Below are 14,547 nucleotides of genomic sequence, written 5' to 3'. Positions count from 1 at the left end.
CAAATGGTGTTTTACACGTAATTAAATCATTTACTTTCCATCTCTTACCTCCTAGCTGGACTTCACGGACATCATTCAGTTGTGCACAATTGTTACAACGGCCACATTTAAAGTTACCCTGTAAATCAGTAGATTTTCCTAACCATGACCTATCAGTATTGTTTCTGTCTGACTGTAACCTACCTCTCACCAAATCATCACGTAGGTTTCTACCCCGATGAAAAGCCACAATGGGATGTGTATTGGTTAACTCTTTTAAAGCTGGGTCTTCCCCCCTGATACTGTATATATGAATATACAGTACAGAGTGGGAACGGGACCCTGCCTGGCATTGCGTTGTGCGGCGGCGCTTGAGCAGAGCAGGGAATCATAGAAGTGCAGGGCTTAGACTGTCTATTAATAATCAAAACAGTCCCAGAGACTTCAGCACAGTAGTCTTTTTCCTTCCATAATCTTCTATGGTTCTATATAAGTGGGCTAAGAGTCTGTGTTAGGTGCAGGAGCCAAGTGTCATGATGGGGCCTGAATAAAGTTGGGGTCCACAGTAATGTAGATCAGCTCTTAGGACTCACAGAAGAGGGCACCTACACATGGAGTACAGCATTTACCCATCTAGATCCCACAGCCAATGGTTACTGTGGCATCTAGATAGCTAAAACTATGTGCCAGTTACTTCCAGTGTCCAAACAGCCAGAGTACAAACTCTATATAACGTCATCCATGGGGCCATACTCTCCCATACACAAGATGTAAAAGGCAATCAGCAATTTCGCAGCACACTACAATACAAAAAGTATTACAGCATACCGAACAGGAAAATACATATTCAATTCCTTTAAGTTAAAAAACAACAACAACAACAACATATCTATCATTATATCATGAATGTCTGAATACCTAAAATATAAGTGTACTGTCAATAAAACTGCTGTTTCTTTAGACTGATCCAAACTGCTACAAAGACTTACAGCTAATGGAATTTGGGAAATACAAAACCATGATAGTATAGACACTATGGGGGAGATCTCCTTCTCCTTGTTGCCCATAGCAACCAATCATATCCCAGATTTCATTATATCAGAGCTTGTTAGTACACGAAAGCTGAGCTGTGATTGGTTACTATGGCCAATAAAGAGACTCTGACTATAAGACAGCTGATAAATCTCCCCCAATGGTTTTCTATCACCCATACATACAGAGTAGAGTCAGTCCTGGTAAGATCTGTTACACCAATCAGGTTGTATTTTGTCTCTCAAGAGAAATCAACAGTATTTTAAAAGTCTTGAACCAAAGTGAAGCCGCCATTATACTGACTGCAATACATATAACTATAGCCCATAGAGTTGAATGGTGTCAGATACTGATCACATGACCAATGCCATGCATGCGGCCAGGGCAGGTGTGATGTCACCTGGGATACTGTTGCTAAGGAACGACAGAGAGAGATGTCTGCTGGACCGAGCCACAGTGCAAACATGGAGGACGAGGAGATTGTTGTGAGGAGGAAGAGGAAGAAGACAGGAGGGCGCATCTTGGACTCATCAGACGATGAGAAGACTTCGTTGAAGAGCCAAGGTAGGAAGAGGAGACGGGAAACCTTGGCCTCTGAGAAGACACCAAGATGCCCTCTGGACTCATCGGACGATGAGATGAAGACTTCAGTGAAGGGCCAGAGGAGGAAGAAGAGCTCTGAGAAGTCCAACGATGGAGAGGCCAAACAGATGAAGAAAGAAGTCGTGGCTGGCAAGAGGAAGGCCAAGAAGAGACACATTGTGGATTCTGCAGTGGAAAAGAAGCCACCAATCAACATCCACATGGAAGAAGATATGGCGGGGAGGAGGAGAGCCAAGAAGAGGAACATCCTGGATTCTGCAGTGGAAGAGAAGAAGCCACCAATCAAGATCCAGAAGAAAGAAGAAAAGAAAGAAGACCAGGCAGCCTCAGGTACACCCCTATATGTACACTTATATAGTTCTATGCATGGGACATATGGACTTTATCACGTATTCAGCACATTGAGTAACTCAAGTATAATGGGGGGGGGGGGTACTATGCTGAATGTTCCTGATTTTTTTCTGGTTTATAATGTACCATTGAATCCCAAAAATATCACAGCAAGTGTTACAGTAAAATAAACCAACAATAGGAGGGTATAAGCAAAAAGAAGGGTCTAGTATATCTAGTAATGTTCCCCAAATGTATTATATAGGGTGAGACACTGTGATTACTGTACTTTATCTTCTCTCTGCTTGTCTGATTTTAGGATTTTACCTGCACTAATAAACATGCCCCCAAAAGAGAAAAATGTTACATTGTATAATGCAAAATACCCAAAAGTATTTCCCATTGTTATTATGTGATGTATATATAGTACATGTGCTCCTAATGTTGGCAAATAAACCACTGAATGTTTGTCTCCCCACAGTTTAATAAATCACTGGAGTAGGTGAATGTACATTTTAAATTGTCTTGCATTCAGAGTGTGTCTGGTAGCAAACATCACAAACATGACAAACATCGTGGTAATATGTCTTCATTCACATTCTACGGTATTAAAACGGTGCAAGCCACCATGAGAGGCGGCAACAAACAACAGCTCTTACTGCATAAAGAAGCGGAGTATATCTTTAAGTTGAATACTCGCTACCCGAATGGTTTAAATTTTAAAAATGATTTATTATACCATACTACACATACTAATACTATTATACATTTATGACTCTTTTCTCTTTTTTATCCATTGTGTTTCCCACATGGCTATATCTACATTCTCATATTTATATCATATTTACATCATACGTTATGCATTTATATTGTTTCTAATTTTTACATGATTAATTTTTGTGTGTACGTATATCTATATTTATCTAATGTTCATTTCTATTTATGCTCATTACAAATTTCATTTATCTTCATTTCTTTTTCTTGCTTATATCTTGAATTATCTTTTTTTCTTTTTTGGTCCGCTTCCTTTGTGTGAACTTGCTCTATATTGTTGCATTCTTCCAGTAACTAATTATGTTGGGTTGCTTTTTCCACCTGTGCAGTAGGCTCTTTGGGCCTCCACTTGATAGACTGCTTTTTGTTCTTAACCATGTGTTGTATCAGGTGTTCATTATACCAGGACTAAGCGCGCATGTGCGCAAAACGCGTCGGTGTTACCTTGCAGCATGTTTTAATTATGGATATGAAATAAAGCTTATAGATTTTAATTGCTACTGGAGTGCTGGAACCCCTACTTTTCTTCACTATGTCTGGTAGCACTGGCTTCACTGCTCCCACACACAGTCTGAGTGCAAGACAGCACAGAGTGTATTACGGCACCTTGCCACTGCAGTAGCCATTTAGCCTACTTCTAACCCATTCCCAATTGGCCCTTACTTCCCTGAAGATTCCAGCAACCTGGAGGAAACACGTCGGTCAGTAAAGGACCTGCATTATTACTAAGGGCTTCATAGGGTCGGTACCAAGGGGTAGAACAGGGTAGGGGTCGCCCTTATTAGGGCGATTGCCCCGCTCCACCCTAAGCAAGCAGGGGTAGAATATACACTATACTCGGATAGGGCATAACAGGGTGAGGTGGTCCCTACTCCGGTAACGCTTTCCTACCCTGATGAAATTTCACCGGTGTTGACAACTCACTTGTGATATTGACTCAATTGTGATCATGTCCAGTTTTAGACAAAATGTGGCCCTGGGCAAAGTTGAAGGTGGGGCCCCAAATGCTAAAACATTGTAGCAGCAATTTAAGGTCCCCATACACTTTACTTTTTTTGTCAGCGGTTGGCGCACTGCTCGAGGTGGGGGGGATCTTCTGTGACCTTAAATAAGACCCCTCTGTGCCCAATATAGTAGGTAGGTCCCTCTGTGCCTCCATAGTACATATAGTCGGTATCCCTCTGTAGGTAATTCTCCTGGTAGTTACCTCCACCACCCAGTATGTAGTATTAACCAATATAGGAGGCATCTCACTGTAGGTTATACACCTGTTAGATAGCCCCCCCCCCAGCACATAGCATCTCCACTGATAGTTACCTCCCCAGCACATAGCATCTCCCCTGATAGTTACCTCCCCAGCACATAGCTTCTCCACTGATAGTTACCCCCCCTCCCCCAGTACATAGCATCTCCACTGATAGTTACCTTCCCAGCAGATAGCATCTCCCCTGATAGTTACCTTCCCAGCACATAGCATCTCCCCTGATAGTTACCTTCCCCCAGCAGATAGCTTCTCCACTGATAGTTACCCCCTAGCACATAGCTTCTCCACTGATAGTTACCCCCCAGCACATAGCATCTCCACTGATAGTTGCCCCCCAGCACATAGCATCTCCCGGGATAGTTACCCCCTAGCACATAGCATCTCCACTGATAATTAACCCCTCCCCAACACATAGCATCTCCACTGATAGTTACCCCCCAGCACATAGCATCTCCTAGGGCTGAAGCGATATGGGCAAAAAATAAAATCTCGTTTTCCCTTTTTCAATTAAGGGGTGTAGTAACAGTAGAAGCATAGAAGATGAGGGGTGTAGTAGTAGATAAGAGGAGTAGCAGTTTTGGTAGTAGTAGTATCAGGAGTGGGGGTAATAGTAGCAATGGTAGTGAGAGCAGTATTGGGGGTAGTAGTAGAGCAGTATTGGGGATAGTAGTAGAGCAGTATCAAGGTAGTAGTAGAGCAGTATTAGGAGTAGTATTGGGGGTAGTAGTAGAGCAGTATTAGGAGTAGTATTGGGATAGTAGTAGAGCAGTATTGGGGGTAGTAGTAGAGCAGTATTAGGAGTAGTATTGGGGATAGTAGTAGAGCAGTATTAGGAGTAGTATTGGGGGTAGTAGTAGGGCAGTATTAGGAGTAGTATTGGGGGTAGTAGTAGGGCAGTATTAGGAGTAGTATTGGGGGTAGTAGTAGGGCAGTATTAGGAGTAGTATTGGGGGTAGTAGTTGGGCAGTATTAGGAGTTGTATTGGGGGTAGTAGTAAAGCAGTATAGGATTAGTAGTAGAGCAGTATTAGGAGTAGTATTGGGATAGTAGTAGAGCAGTATTGGGGGAAGTAGTAGGGGTAGTAGTAGAGCAGTATTAGGAGTAGTATTGGGGGTAGTAGTAGGGCAGTATTGGGGGTAGTACTAGGGCAGTATTAGGAGTAGTATTGGGGGTAGTAGTAGGGCAGTATTAGGAGTAGTATTGGGGGTAGTAGTAGGGCAGTATTAGGAGTAGTATTGGAGGTAGTAGTAGGGCAGTATTAGGAGTAGTATTAGGGGTAGTTGTAGGGCAGTATTAGGAGTAGTATTGGGGGTAGTAGTAGAGCAGTATTAGTAGTATTGGGGGTAGTAGTATAGCAGGGGAGAGATATGGGGGTACTGTATCATACAGAATCCCCTCCGCATATACTGTTCACTAGGCCCTGAATGGGGGAGGGGATCCTGTGTGATTCAGCACCCACCTCCATCATGTACTGTGTACTGCTCAGGGGCTGGTGCCCATAGATACAGAGGGAGGAGGGGAGGACTGCATCACACAAGATCCCCTGCCCCCTTCTTGTATACTGTTCATGGGGAGGGGGTTACTGTTTTATAATGACCCCGGAGACTCCGCCCACCCGCGGCCGTAAGCACCGCCCCTTGGTCGCAAGTCCTGCCCTCAGCCTCCACAACCCTCTAAACCCCCCAACCCCCCCACCTCCTTTTCTTTACCTGGGCTTGCCGTTCCTCCTCTAGGGCACAGTCAGCCCTGCAGTAGGGGTGGTCCCTCTTCTCCCTCTTCTTCTGCGGTCCTCACAGCTCAGCTCCTTGGTTGGTTAGTAGAGCAGGGGAGCTGTTTGTGCTGCTCAGCTTCCTTCTCCACTAATAAAGGAAGGAGCTAGGGGTCCCAGAGGGATGGGGGCCCTGGGCAAGTGCCCAGCTTGCCCCCCCCTAACGCCGGCCCTGATTGTGATATAGTAACATAGTAGTTGTCAATACCAAAAACAGCTGGTAGCACCAATACACCTATAGGCGGCTACATAAGGTCAATGTTTGTATGTTGGTCTTTATTGTGGGGTCAAAACCTTTTTATAGTGTTTATTAAAAGTTAGGGTTTAAATGTACATACACCTATTCCTGTGATTTAATCTTGGATTGTATGGTGTAATAGACATAGTTTCATAACTGAATCTGTGCACTGTGTTGCTTTCCCCCTTGCTTTTTTACTAAACTAAATCCACAGGGCCTGTCCCTTCCCCTGCAGTCCCTGTACACGGCCTCCCTCTTCAGCAGCTCCCAGGCCGGGAACAGGCATAGCTATCTTCCTGCCTGTCAGCTGGGGCCCCTCCACACAGTAAGTAAACCACCCAATGACAGGCAGGAAGATGCAGAGAGCAGCAGAAGGACCCCCTCCTCTCTCCTGACACCCCCTTCCCCTGCAGTGACCCCCTCCTGTATACAGCTCCGCAGTCGGAGAGGAGGGAGAGGGGCTGCAGGCTGCACGGTCCAGGCTGGAAGCAGAGAAAGTGGAAACTTCACAAGAGAACACCCCTGGAGTTTCCTGTCACGCATAAAAAGTAAGTGTGCGAATATCTGTGTAACATCAGTGTGGTGTGCATCCATGTCATCATTTGTCATTATTTGTGTGTTAGTACTATAGATGTATATATATATATATATATATATATATATATATATACATGTATAATCAGCATGTGTTTGTATCTGTGTAATTTTTGTGTGTGTTTGTGTATTGGAGCATCTATTATGTATTTATGTCATGTGATTGGTATGTTAGCATATGTATATATATATATATATATATACAGTATGTAATGTATACTGTGTGTGCATATTTGTGGGTATTATTGGTAACGGTGGTATTAGTATATATTGGATTTGTGTTGTAACAGTATGATGGTGGTAGCTATCTCTTGGTGGAGGTCTCAGCAGTGAGGTCCCAAATGATCTAAACTTTTGTCATATCTGTGTGCCATTAAGTAATAAGCGATCCAACAGCATCCATCAGAGAAGATATGGGGAGGTTTATTCCAGCATTACACACAGTGCCAATGTGTCGACCCTATCGTCTATTGCCTATTTTTTAGCATGTCAAGCCTGGCTTGAAAAAGACCCAATAGGGTAGAAACATCGCCACTGTGTATGATGCTTGAATAAACCTCACCATAACTTCTCCACTGGATGCTGTCGGATTGCTTCTTACTTGATGTCATATGGTCTCCATTCGGGATTGGAGACCCTCTGGCGTGCGTCCCACCTCTATTTCAGAGAAGGCATTTCTTCAGACTTTTGTGACTGATGCTGTTGGATGCTTTATGGTATGTAAATAGCCAAAGATGCACCAGCACCCTGGACAGCGGCTCACATTGGTTCCTACCAGCACCCACACCCACCAACTTCCTGCCCTGCCAGCCTGTCCTGGTCGCAGACAGCATTGCACCTCCAGCCACAAGGCCCCTACCCCATACACATAGTCCCCTGCCCGCTGCTGAGGAGCTACTGGCGTCCTCGCTACCTACTATGTCGTTTATGGACTTTTAAAGATTTTTCTCCAATAAAGATGTAAATTTTTAAATGGTGAGTGCCCTTATACTTCTACTACTCTATTTATGAAGATAATTTATACACCTATCCTATAAGTGAGCACCACCTCTCTAAGCGCTAGTCTGTTGCAATCTATATCATCACCACATGTATTGGATACAGTAGTGCCCATTACTTTTTCTACAGACGTTGCATTGACCCAATCAGTGTTACATCCATTCTGTGGCTGGAAGTTCAGATATCCATGGATACAACCATTCCGAGTTGGTACTGTGTACAAGCCCAAATGGATCAGAATAGGGATTACACACAGTAGAGCTCCTAGTCCGATAAATAGCTTTAGAAGTTGATGTGTATTGTGTGTGAGATGCTGGGGGCAAAAGGAACATTAGGTTCATCTAACCTGCTGATAGTTTCCTTTAAACAAACAGCAAAAATTACATGTGTGCTAATCTCTGATATCTATTTTTCCCCCTTGTAGGAGGACCCAGCAGTGTCCAACCAACTGGAAATGACATCTCTAACACCATCCTACAGAGATTACGATTCCATCATGTGCTCGGCGAGGGAAACTACGGAATGGTCATGTTGGCACAAGACACCGTCACCAGCCAACAGTTCGCTGTCAAGATCATCAAGAAGCGAGTCCTGCTAGACGACATCGAGGAGGCGGATGTGATGGTGGAGCGCCGAGTCTTACAGCTGGCATCTGGGAGCCCCTTCCTAGTCCACGCAGACTTTGCATTCCAGACCAAGTTGTTTGTTCTATTTGGGCTGGAATACATGAGCTGCGGGGACTTTGACCAACTTTTGCGTTCGGAGGGGCCGCTGAAGATCTCCAGTGCAAGATTCTACGCCGCTGAGCTCGTGTGTGGCATCCAATATCTCCACTCAAGAGGCGTCATCCACCGAGACCTCAAGCCCGAGAACATCCTGGTGGCTGAAACAGGGCACATCAAGATCACAGATTTCGGTCTCGCTCTGGAAAACATCTTCGCAGACCAAAAAGCCACCCAATACGCTGGGACCGCAGGCTACATGGCTCCCGAGGTGAGAGATCTTCCTATTGTCCACTAATTTGCTTCTATTACAGGGTATAGCAGGTGATGGTATACTGCTAGAATATGCCATCTCTGGGGGTCTGACCTCTGGCTTCACAAAAATTGGAAGACTGCCGGGGGCGCTGATGTAGTATTTGTCTCTTTTTTCCTACATAGCCATGTGACTAAGAACATCTCTATGCAAGACAAAACTCCAAAGGGGGGGTAATGCCACACTAATGTGAATAGTGTCGCTTTAGAATGCCTATAACTGAGGGTTACTGTGCAGGAGGAAAACATTCAGGGGCATTCAGTGCTGCACCAACGCTGCATCTCCCTGTTACAGTTTATGCGGCTCCCAGAGATCAGTCCCCCACCATTCTTAAAGTCATGGCACATCCTGGCGACATCCCACTTCAATAAACTCAAGATAATATCTGTTGTTTTCTTTATTGCAGATGCTGGCAAGGAAGGGATATGGCGCCGGAGCAGACTGGTATTCATTTGGTGTCATCATGAAGAAAATGATTACCGGAGGGCGTGACTACCATCCAACCCCCATCGATGACACCAGCTCCGGTGCCGAAGACTTCATCACACAGGTCAGTGTCTATCTGATCGGATCAGGAATGAATGGTTCAGACCATGCACGTACATCAAGCACTCCATTCATTCTTTATGGTGATAAGGAATATTACACTTAATGTGTCATTATGCAGAAGCCCATAGACAATGAATAGAGTGCTGGCTGCACATGCATGACCCCTTTTAACCCTCTCTGTAGACAAATTATGTCAAATGAGAAAATTCTGAAGACTTTACAATTCATCAGAATTAAGGCTCAATCATCTCTATGCCATCCAGTAGACAATAGGATAGGCTGCCATTCACAAAGATAAGTGCTCTCTCTTATCTACACAGCCTCAAGAGTTATGGTCACTAAATAATATGTACATTTCTCATTCCAGCTCCTCCAGCAAGATCCTGCACAGCGCTTGGGAGCCAACCGAAACACCAGAGAACATCAATTTTTCCAGCCTATTGATTGGGTCAAGGTGGAAGCCCTCGAGATGACCCCACCACGCATCCCATCGAAACCATCTAAGCCTCAGCAGAAGACCGAAAAGTTCCATCTGAAGACTATGGAGGTAAAAGAGGCCAGGACGTGTCGTCTGACATCGGAGGAACAGGCCGTATTCCGGGGGTTTTCGTTTGTCACCTCGAAGACCTTTGGCCAGCTCTAAAGTCATCAGAGTGAGCTTAACCCCTGAGCACCTGGCAGAAGAGGATCCACAGACCGAAGACCATGAAGAGTGGACCCCCAATGACCATCAGTCATCAAGGACACCAACAAGACGCCTGCAGGAAGGAAGCGGACACATGTGGAGAAGAACAACATGGATGGACCCCTACACTGCACAACAAGCCAGTAGGTAAGCCACACTGGTAAGGTAAGTGGAAGCGCCAGGCCATCTGCGCTGTATAACTAAAGGCATGTGTGAGATTTTTTTCACCGGTGACAGGATTTCCTCACATCCATGACCGCACCAGCTCCTAGTGCGGTGTTGGATATGAGAGAAAAAGAAAAGATTAAGATTTTTTTAGCACATGTCTATAATAATTCCATCCTCATGGTACTATATACAGATTTATACTCTGTGTATAGTATAATATTATATACCGTTGATTGGATTTCCCTGGGTCAATGACAATGCTGTCATAGGTCTGGGGAAAGAGGTGAGAGATGGCCGGCTATTAAGGGGTGGAGGAGGCCGGATTTTTTTTTTTTTTTTTAAATTCTAAATAAGACTTAAAAAAAAAAAAAAGCGTATGCCAATTGTCATCAGGTTTTAGAATATCTTCAGTATCCACCACAGTCACTTACAGGAATCAAGAAGGAAGGGGACACCATGTCAAGAAGAACAGGGAAGCATTAAGGTCATAGGCTTGCACTACACTACAGCTAAGTGGAGGCATCAACTAATGAGTTTACTGCCAAATTATTATTCTTATTTGTATGTAACTGTATGCTACTGAGAACCAATCCCTGAGCTGGGTACCTCACACTTTTCCATCCTCTGTCTCCTAACCTATCACCAGCTATAGTTTAGCACCTTCTAGAGGATTTCTACCAAATCCTACAGTCCCTGAGAGGTATGTATAGGGGGGAGGGGGGGAACTAGATTGGTCCACAATCCAGTCAGTGTGTTCCAGAGAGAGTATACAGAGAGTGTTCCTGCTGCAGTTTATTCTCCGCCACCACCCCAAGTCACTAAAAGGTCACTCACATCAAGTCTAGTCAACTAAAGTCACTACAGTCAGGTATCTCAGAGTATCCATAGACCTTATCATAAGTATTATCCACCAGCAACAAACTGTGATTTATAAAGTATTCCAAGTCTAAAAGTATTATTCTCAAGTTCCCAGCTCATCAAGGGATCTCAGTCAAATGTTACCTTCATGGTATCTTTATGGAAACAAGGTCTGTTTATTGTGTACTGTGACATTAAGATGATTTTCTAGAGTAAAGTTTACAAGTGGTTACGTATATATCTGCTGGACTCTGTGGTTCCTCTACACCTGCACTACAGACTGTTCTATCATACATTGTGTGTCGGAACATCCAGGGGTGGGAACATACTGTATCACTCCTGGCCGCTGCGACAAGAGCCCCAGCAGTACACCAACATCTTGCCCCCAGCTAAACACCACCTGGCTCCCCTAGGTCCTGCAATGCAGTGTTAGAAAAACATGGCGACTTTGCACTGCTGGGGGGCAATATTGGGGGGTTAGGTGCATAGCATAATATTAAGTGCAGCGGCTGTGTAGTCTATGGCCCTCAAATAATTTTATAAATGCCTGAATGGCCGTTGACAGGAGAAAGGTTCCCCACCCCTGGTCAATAACAACTGCAGAGCCTGGCTAGAAACGCTTGCAGCCTTGTATTAATGTAAGTTACAGGCCCAGTGTGGTTGTGTGATAAGGACCCAGTGTGACATCAGTTTGGTAATTATAAAAATGTTCCTAATGTCATAGCCACATATACAGAACACTGTGACCATGCAATGTCACACAGGAAGGAGAAACCTATTACCGGTACTTATAGATGCTACATTTTACAGAAAGCAAAGCTTGGCCTGCACCCCCAAAGCCACATAAACTAAAATCTTTTTGCTTTTTTTTTTTAGAGAAAACAAACAATTGATTCTTAACAATTTCACCCACTATTGTTACTAAATTGTACGGGTGCAGTTTATTATATTCAATTTCCATGTATTGTATGATCCCACCTGCAGCACTTCTACCCTCAGGTGGGTCCCTACACTAACATCGTATATGTAGCACAGGACCCATGTGGTGTAAAAGCTTTATCACCTGTAATGTGCTTTTATATTCATAGTCATTCACTGTAGAGAAGCCCACAGTAACTAGATCAAATTAATAAAAAAGTTCAATAAATAAATAGTGTTAGTGTAGGGACCCATCTGTATGAGGTCGCCGTGACGTGGCAGATGGGCTCGCACAATGTGAGAAATTGTGCGCTAAGAACCTCACTCCTAAGAACGCTCACTCCTGATAATGGGGAAAAGGACCAGTGATCAGCTGATAAATCACCTAATGCTAATGTGCCCTCAATAACAATGCTTGGTGGGACGTCTAAAAGAAGCCTTAGTAGTGTCCTGTCACTGCAGGAATCCAGACAATCTCTTGATATTTATTGCACATACAGATACACACATCACAGAGAATTCAGCATCCACTGTATGTCTTGCAGTTATATTCTGGTACACTAGAGGGCACTTGTTGTTTTGCTGTCCATTCATATAAAAAAGTCTTTCAGGATACAGTCATTGATCGATTATTTTATACAACATGATCTGCAATACAACAGAACACAGAACAGGATAGTATTTTTACCTTTTAGTATCTGTATATGTATTTTTTGTGATTTACTTAGCACAGCGCATTCTATACTTAGGACATCACTTCTGAAGCCTCTCACTGTTTTGTACTTTTTCATTTTTTGTTGTTGTAATTTTTCATTTGAAATTAGCAGAAAACAGTACTTTTACATAGTTATAAGAATATGCATACTAATCCAAGTTGGTTTGTTTTTTAATTTTGATTGACTGGCAGCACTAAGTAAGGGAAGACATGGCTCCTCTGCTGCCACCAATGGCTGTTTTGGGAACTGCAGGGCTTCAGAAGCTCTGGTCCTAGCAGTTACATATCATTGAATTTACTTTTTCCAGAATACCACTTTAATAAGGTGACAGTATGCAACAGCAGTAAATTGTGTTTTTTTCTCTTCCCTTTAACACACCATTGTAAAGAAATTTTTTTTGCTGTCATGTTCCTATAGGGCCGGGAACACCAAGAATCAAGGTAATTTTCTTACCTTCCTCCTCAGCACCACTGTCGATAAATCCTGTTTTATCATATGTAACTATGGTGCACTGGGGGCCGTACAATCACAGCTCAGCTTTCAGCTCTGGTAGAATAAAAGAGGAGTTGTGGTGATCGGTTGCAGTGGGCAGTTTACACCAGGTGTATATTTACACCCTTTCATAAATCTCCCCCATAGTGTCCTCTATACAGGTCACTGGTCATCACACATGGTATATACGGTATACAGCACGATACACCTGTATATAAGAACATAGTGTCCTCTACTGTTATGGCCTATGGCTCTGCATTCTCACAGAGGATTTTCATTCTGCTGCGAGAATGTAGCCACTGCCTATTTACCTTATTAGCTGCTGGCCCTTAACAGATCATACCTATCTGCCTGTACTTCCACCTGCTTCTCTGGCTCCCGGCTCACTGATGGCCTTCTCAGCCAATCAGTGTTTACGGTGGGACAGTGCACTGATTGGCTGAGCAGGCCGTCAGTAAACTGGGTACCAGAGAAGAAGGAGGGATATATCCCACAGAGCTGGATATGTCCCCCTGCAGCCAGATAGCTCCCCCCATGTAGTCAAGAGGCCTCCTTCTATGTAGCCAGATACCTCCCTCTCTTGTAGTCAGATACCTCCCCCCATGTAGTCAGAAACCTCCCCCCATGTAGTCAGATACCTCCCCCCATGTAGTCAGATACCTCCCCCCATGTAGTCAGAAACCTCCCCCCATGTAGTCAGATACCTCCCCCCATGTAGTCAGATACCTCCCCCCATGTAGTCAGATACCTCCCCCTCATGTAGCCAGATACCTCCCCCCATGTAGTCAGATACCTCCCCCCATGTAGTCAGATACCTCCTCATGTAGTCAGATACCTCCTCATGTAGTCAGATACCTCCCCCCATGTAGTCAGATACCTCCCCCTCATGTAGCCAGATACCTCCCCCCATGTAGTCAGATACCTCCCCCCATGCAGTCAGATACCTCCCCCATGTAGTCTGATACCTCCCCCCAATGTAGTCAGATACCTCCCTCTCTTGTAGTCAGATACCTCCCTCCATGTAGTCAGCTACCTCCCCCCATGTAGTCAGCTACCTCCCCCCATGTAGTCAGCTACCTCCCCCCATGTAGTCAGATACCTCCCCCCATGTAGTCAGATACCTCTCCCCATGTAGTCAGATACCTCCCCCTCATGTAGTCAGCTACCTCCCCCTCATGTAGTCAGCTACCTCCACCATGTAGTCAGATACCTCCACCATGTAGTCAGATACCTCCCCCCATGTAGTCAGATACCTCCCCCTCATGTAGTCAGCTACCTCCACCATGCAGTCAGATACCTCCCCATGTAGTCAGATACCTCCCCATGTAGTCAAGAGGCCTTCTTCTATGTAGCCAGATACCTCCCCCTATGTAGCCAGATACCTGCTCACCATGTAGTCAGATACCTCCCCATGTAGTCAGATACTTCCTCATGTAGTCAGATACCTCCTCATGTAGTCAGATAACTCTCCCATGTAGTCAGATACCTCCCCCCATGTAGTCAGATAACTCCCTCATGTAGTCAGATACCTCCCCATGTAGTCAG

General features: G+C 44.5%; 1 protein-coding gene across 1 annotated transcript; it reads left to right on the top strand.

Moving 5' to 3' along the window:
* Positions 1–1,475: 1,475 nt before the first annotated feature.
* On the top strand, positions 1,476–9,808 carry LOC138771831 (protein kinase C delta type-like). The gene is made up of 4 exons (XM_069951838.1): positions 1,476–1,944; positions 8,006–8,574; positions 9,023–9,166; positions 9,533–9,808. Exons 1-4 carry the CDS (start codon positions 1,476–1,478, stop codon positions 9,806–9,808), a joined length of 1,458 nt encoding a protein of 485 aa, XP_069807939.1.
* Positions 9,809–14,547: the final 4,739 nt, after the last annotated feature.

The sequence above is a fragment of the Dendropsophus ebraccatus genome, chromosome 14 (genome assembly GCF_027789765.1).
Source record: "Dendropsophus ebraccatus isolate aDenEbr1 chromosome 14, aDenEbr1.pat, whole genome shotgun sequence".
In the NCBI taxonomy this organism is placed as follows: Eukaryota; Metazoa; Chordata; class Amphibia; order Anura; family Hylidae; genus Dendropsophus; species Dendropsophus ebraccatus.
The sequence above is the reverse complement of the archived record's forward strand: the minus strand, read 5'-3'. Positions and strand labels throughout refer to the sequence as shown.

Bases quoted from the DNA above. Each gene is read 5' to 3' on its own strand.
- LOC138771831 (XM_069951838.1), top strand. From the start codon at position 1,476: ATGGAGGACGAGGAGATTGTTGTGAGGAGGAAGAGGAAGAAGACAGGA. The intron at 1,945-8,005 runs GTACACCCCTAT...TCCCCCTTGTAG, and splicing joins AGAAGACCAGGCAGCCTCAG to GAGGACCCAGCAGTGTCCAA. The intron at 9,167-9,532 runs GTCAGTGTCTAT...TTCTCATTCCAG, and splicing joins CCGAAGACTTCATCACACAG to CTCCTCCAGCAAGATCCTGC.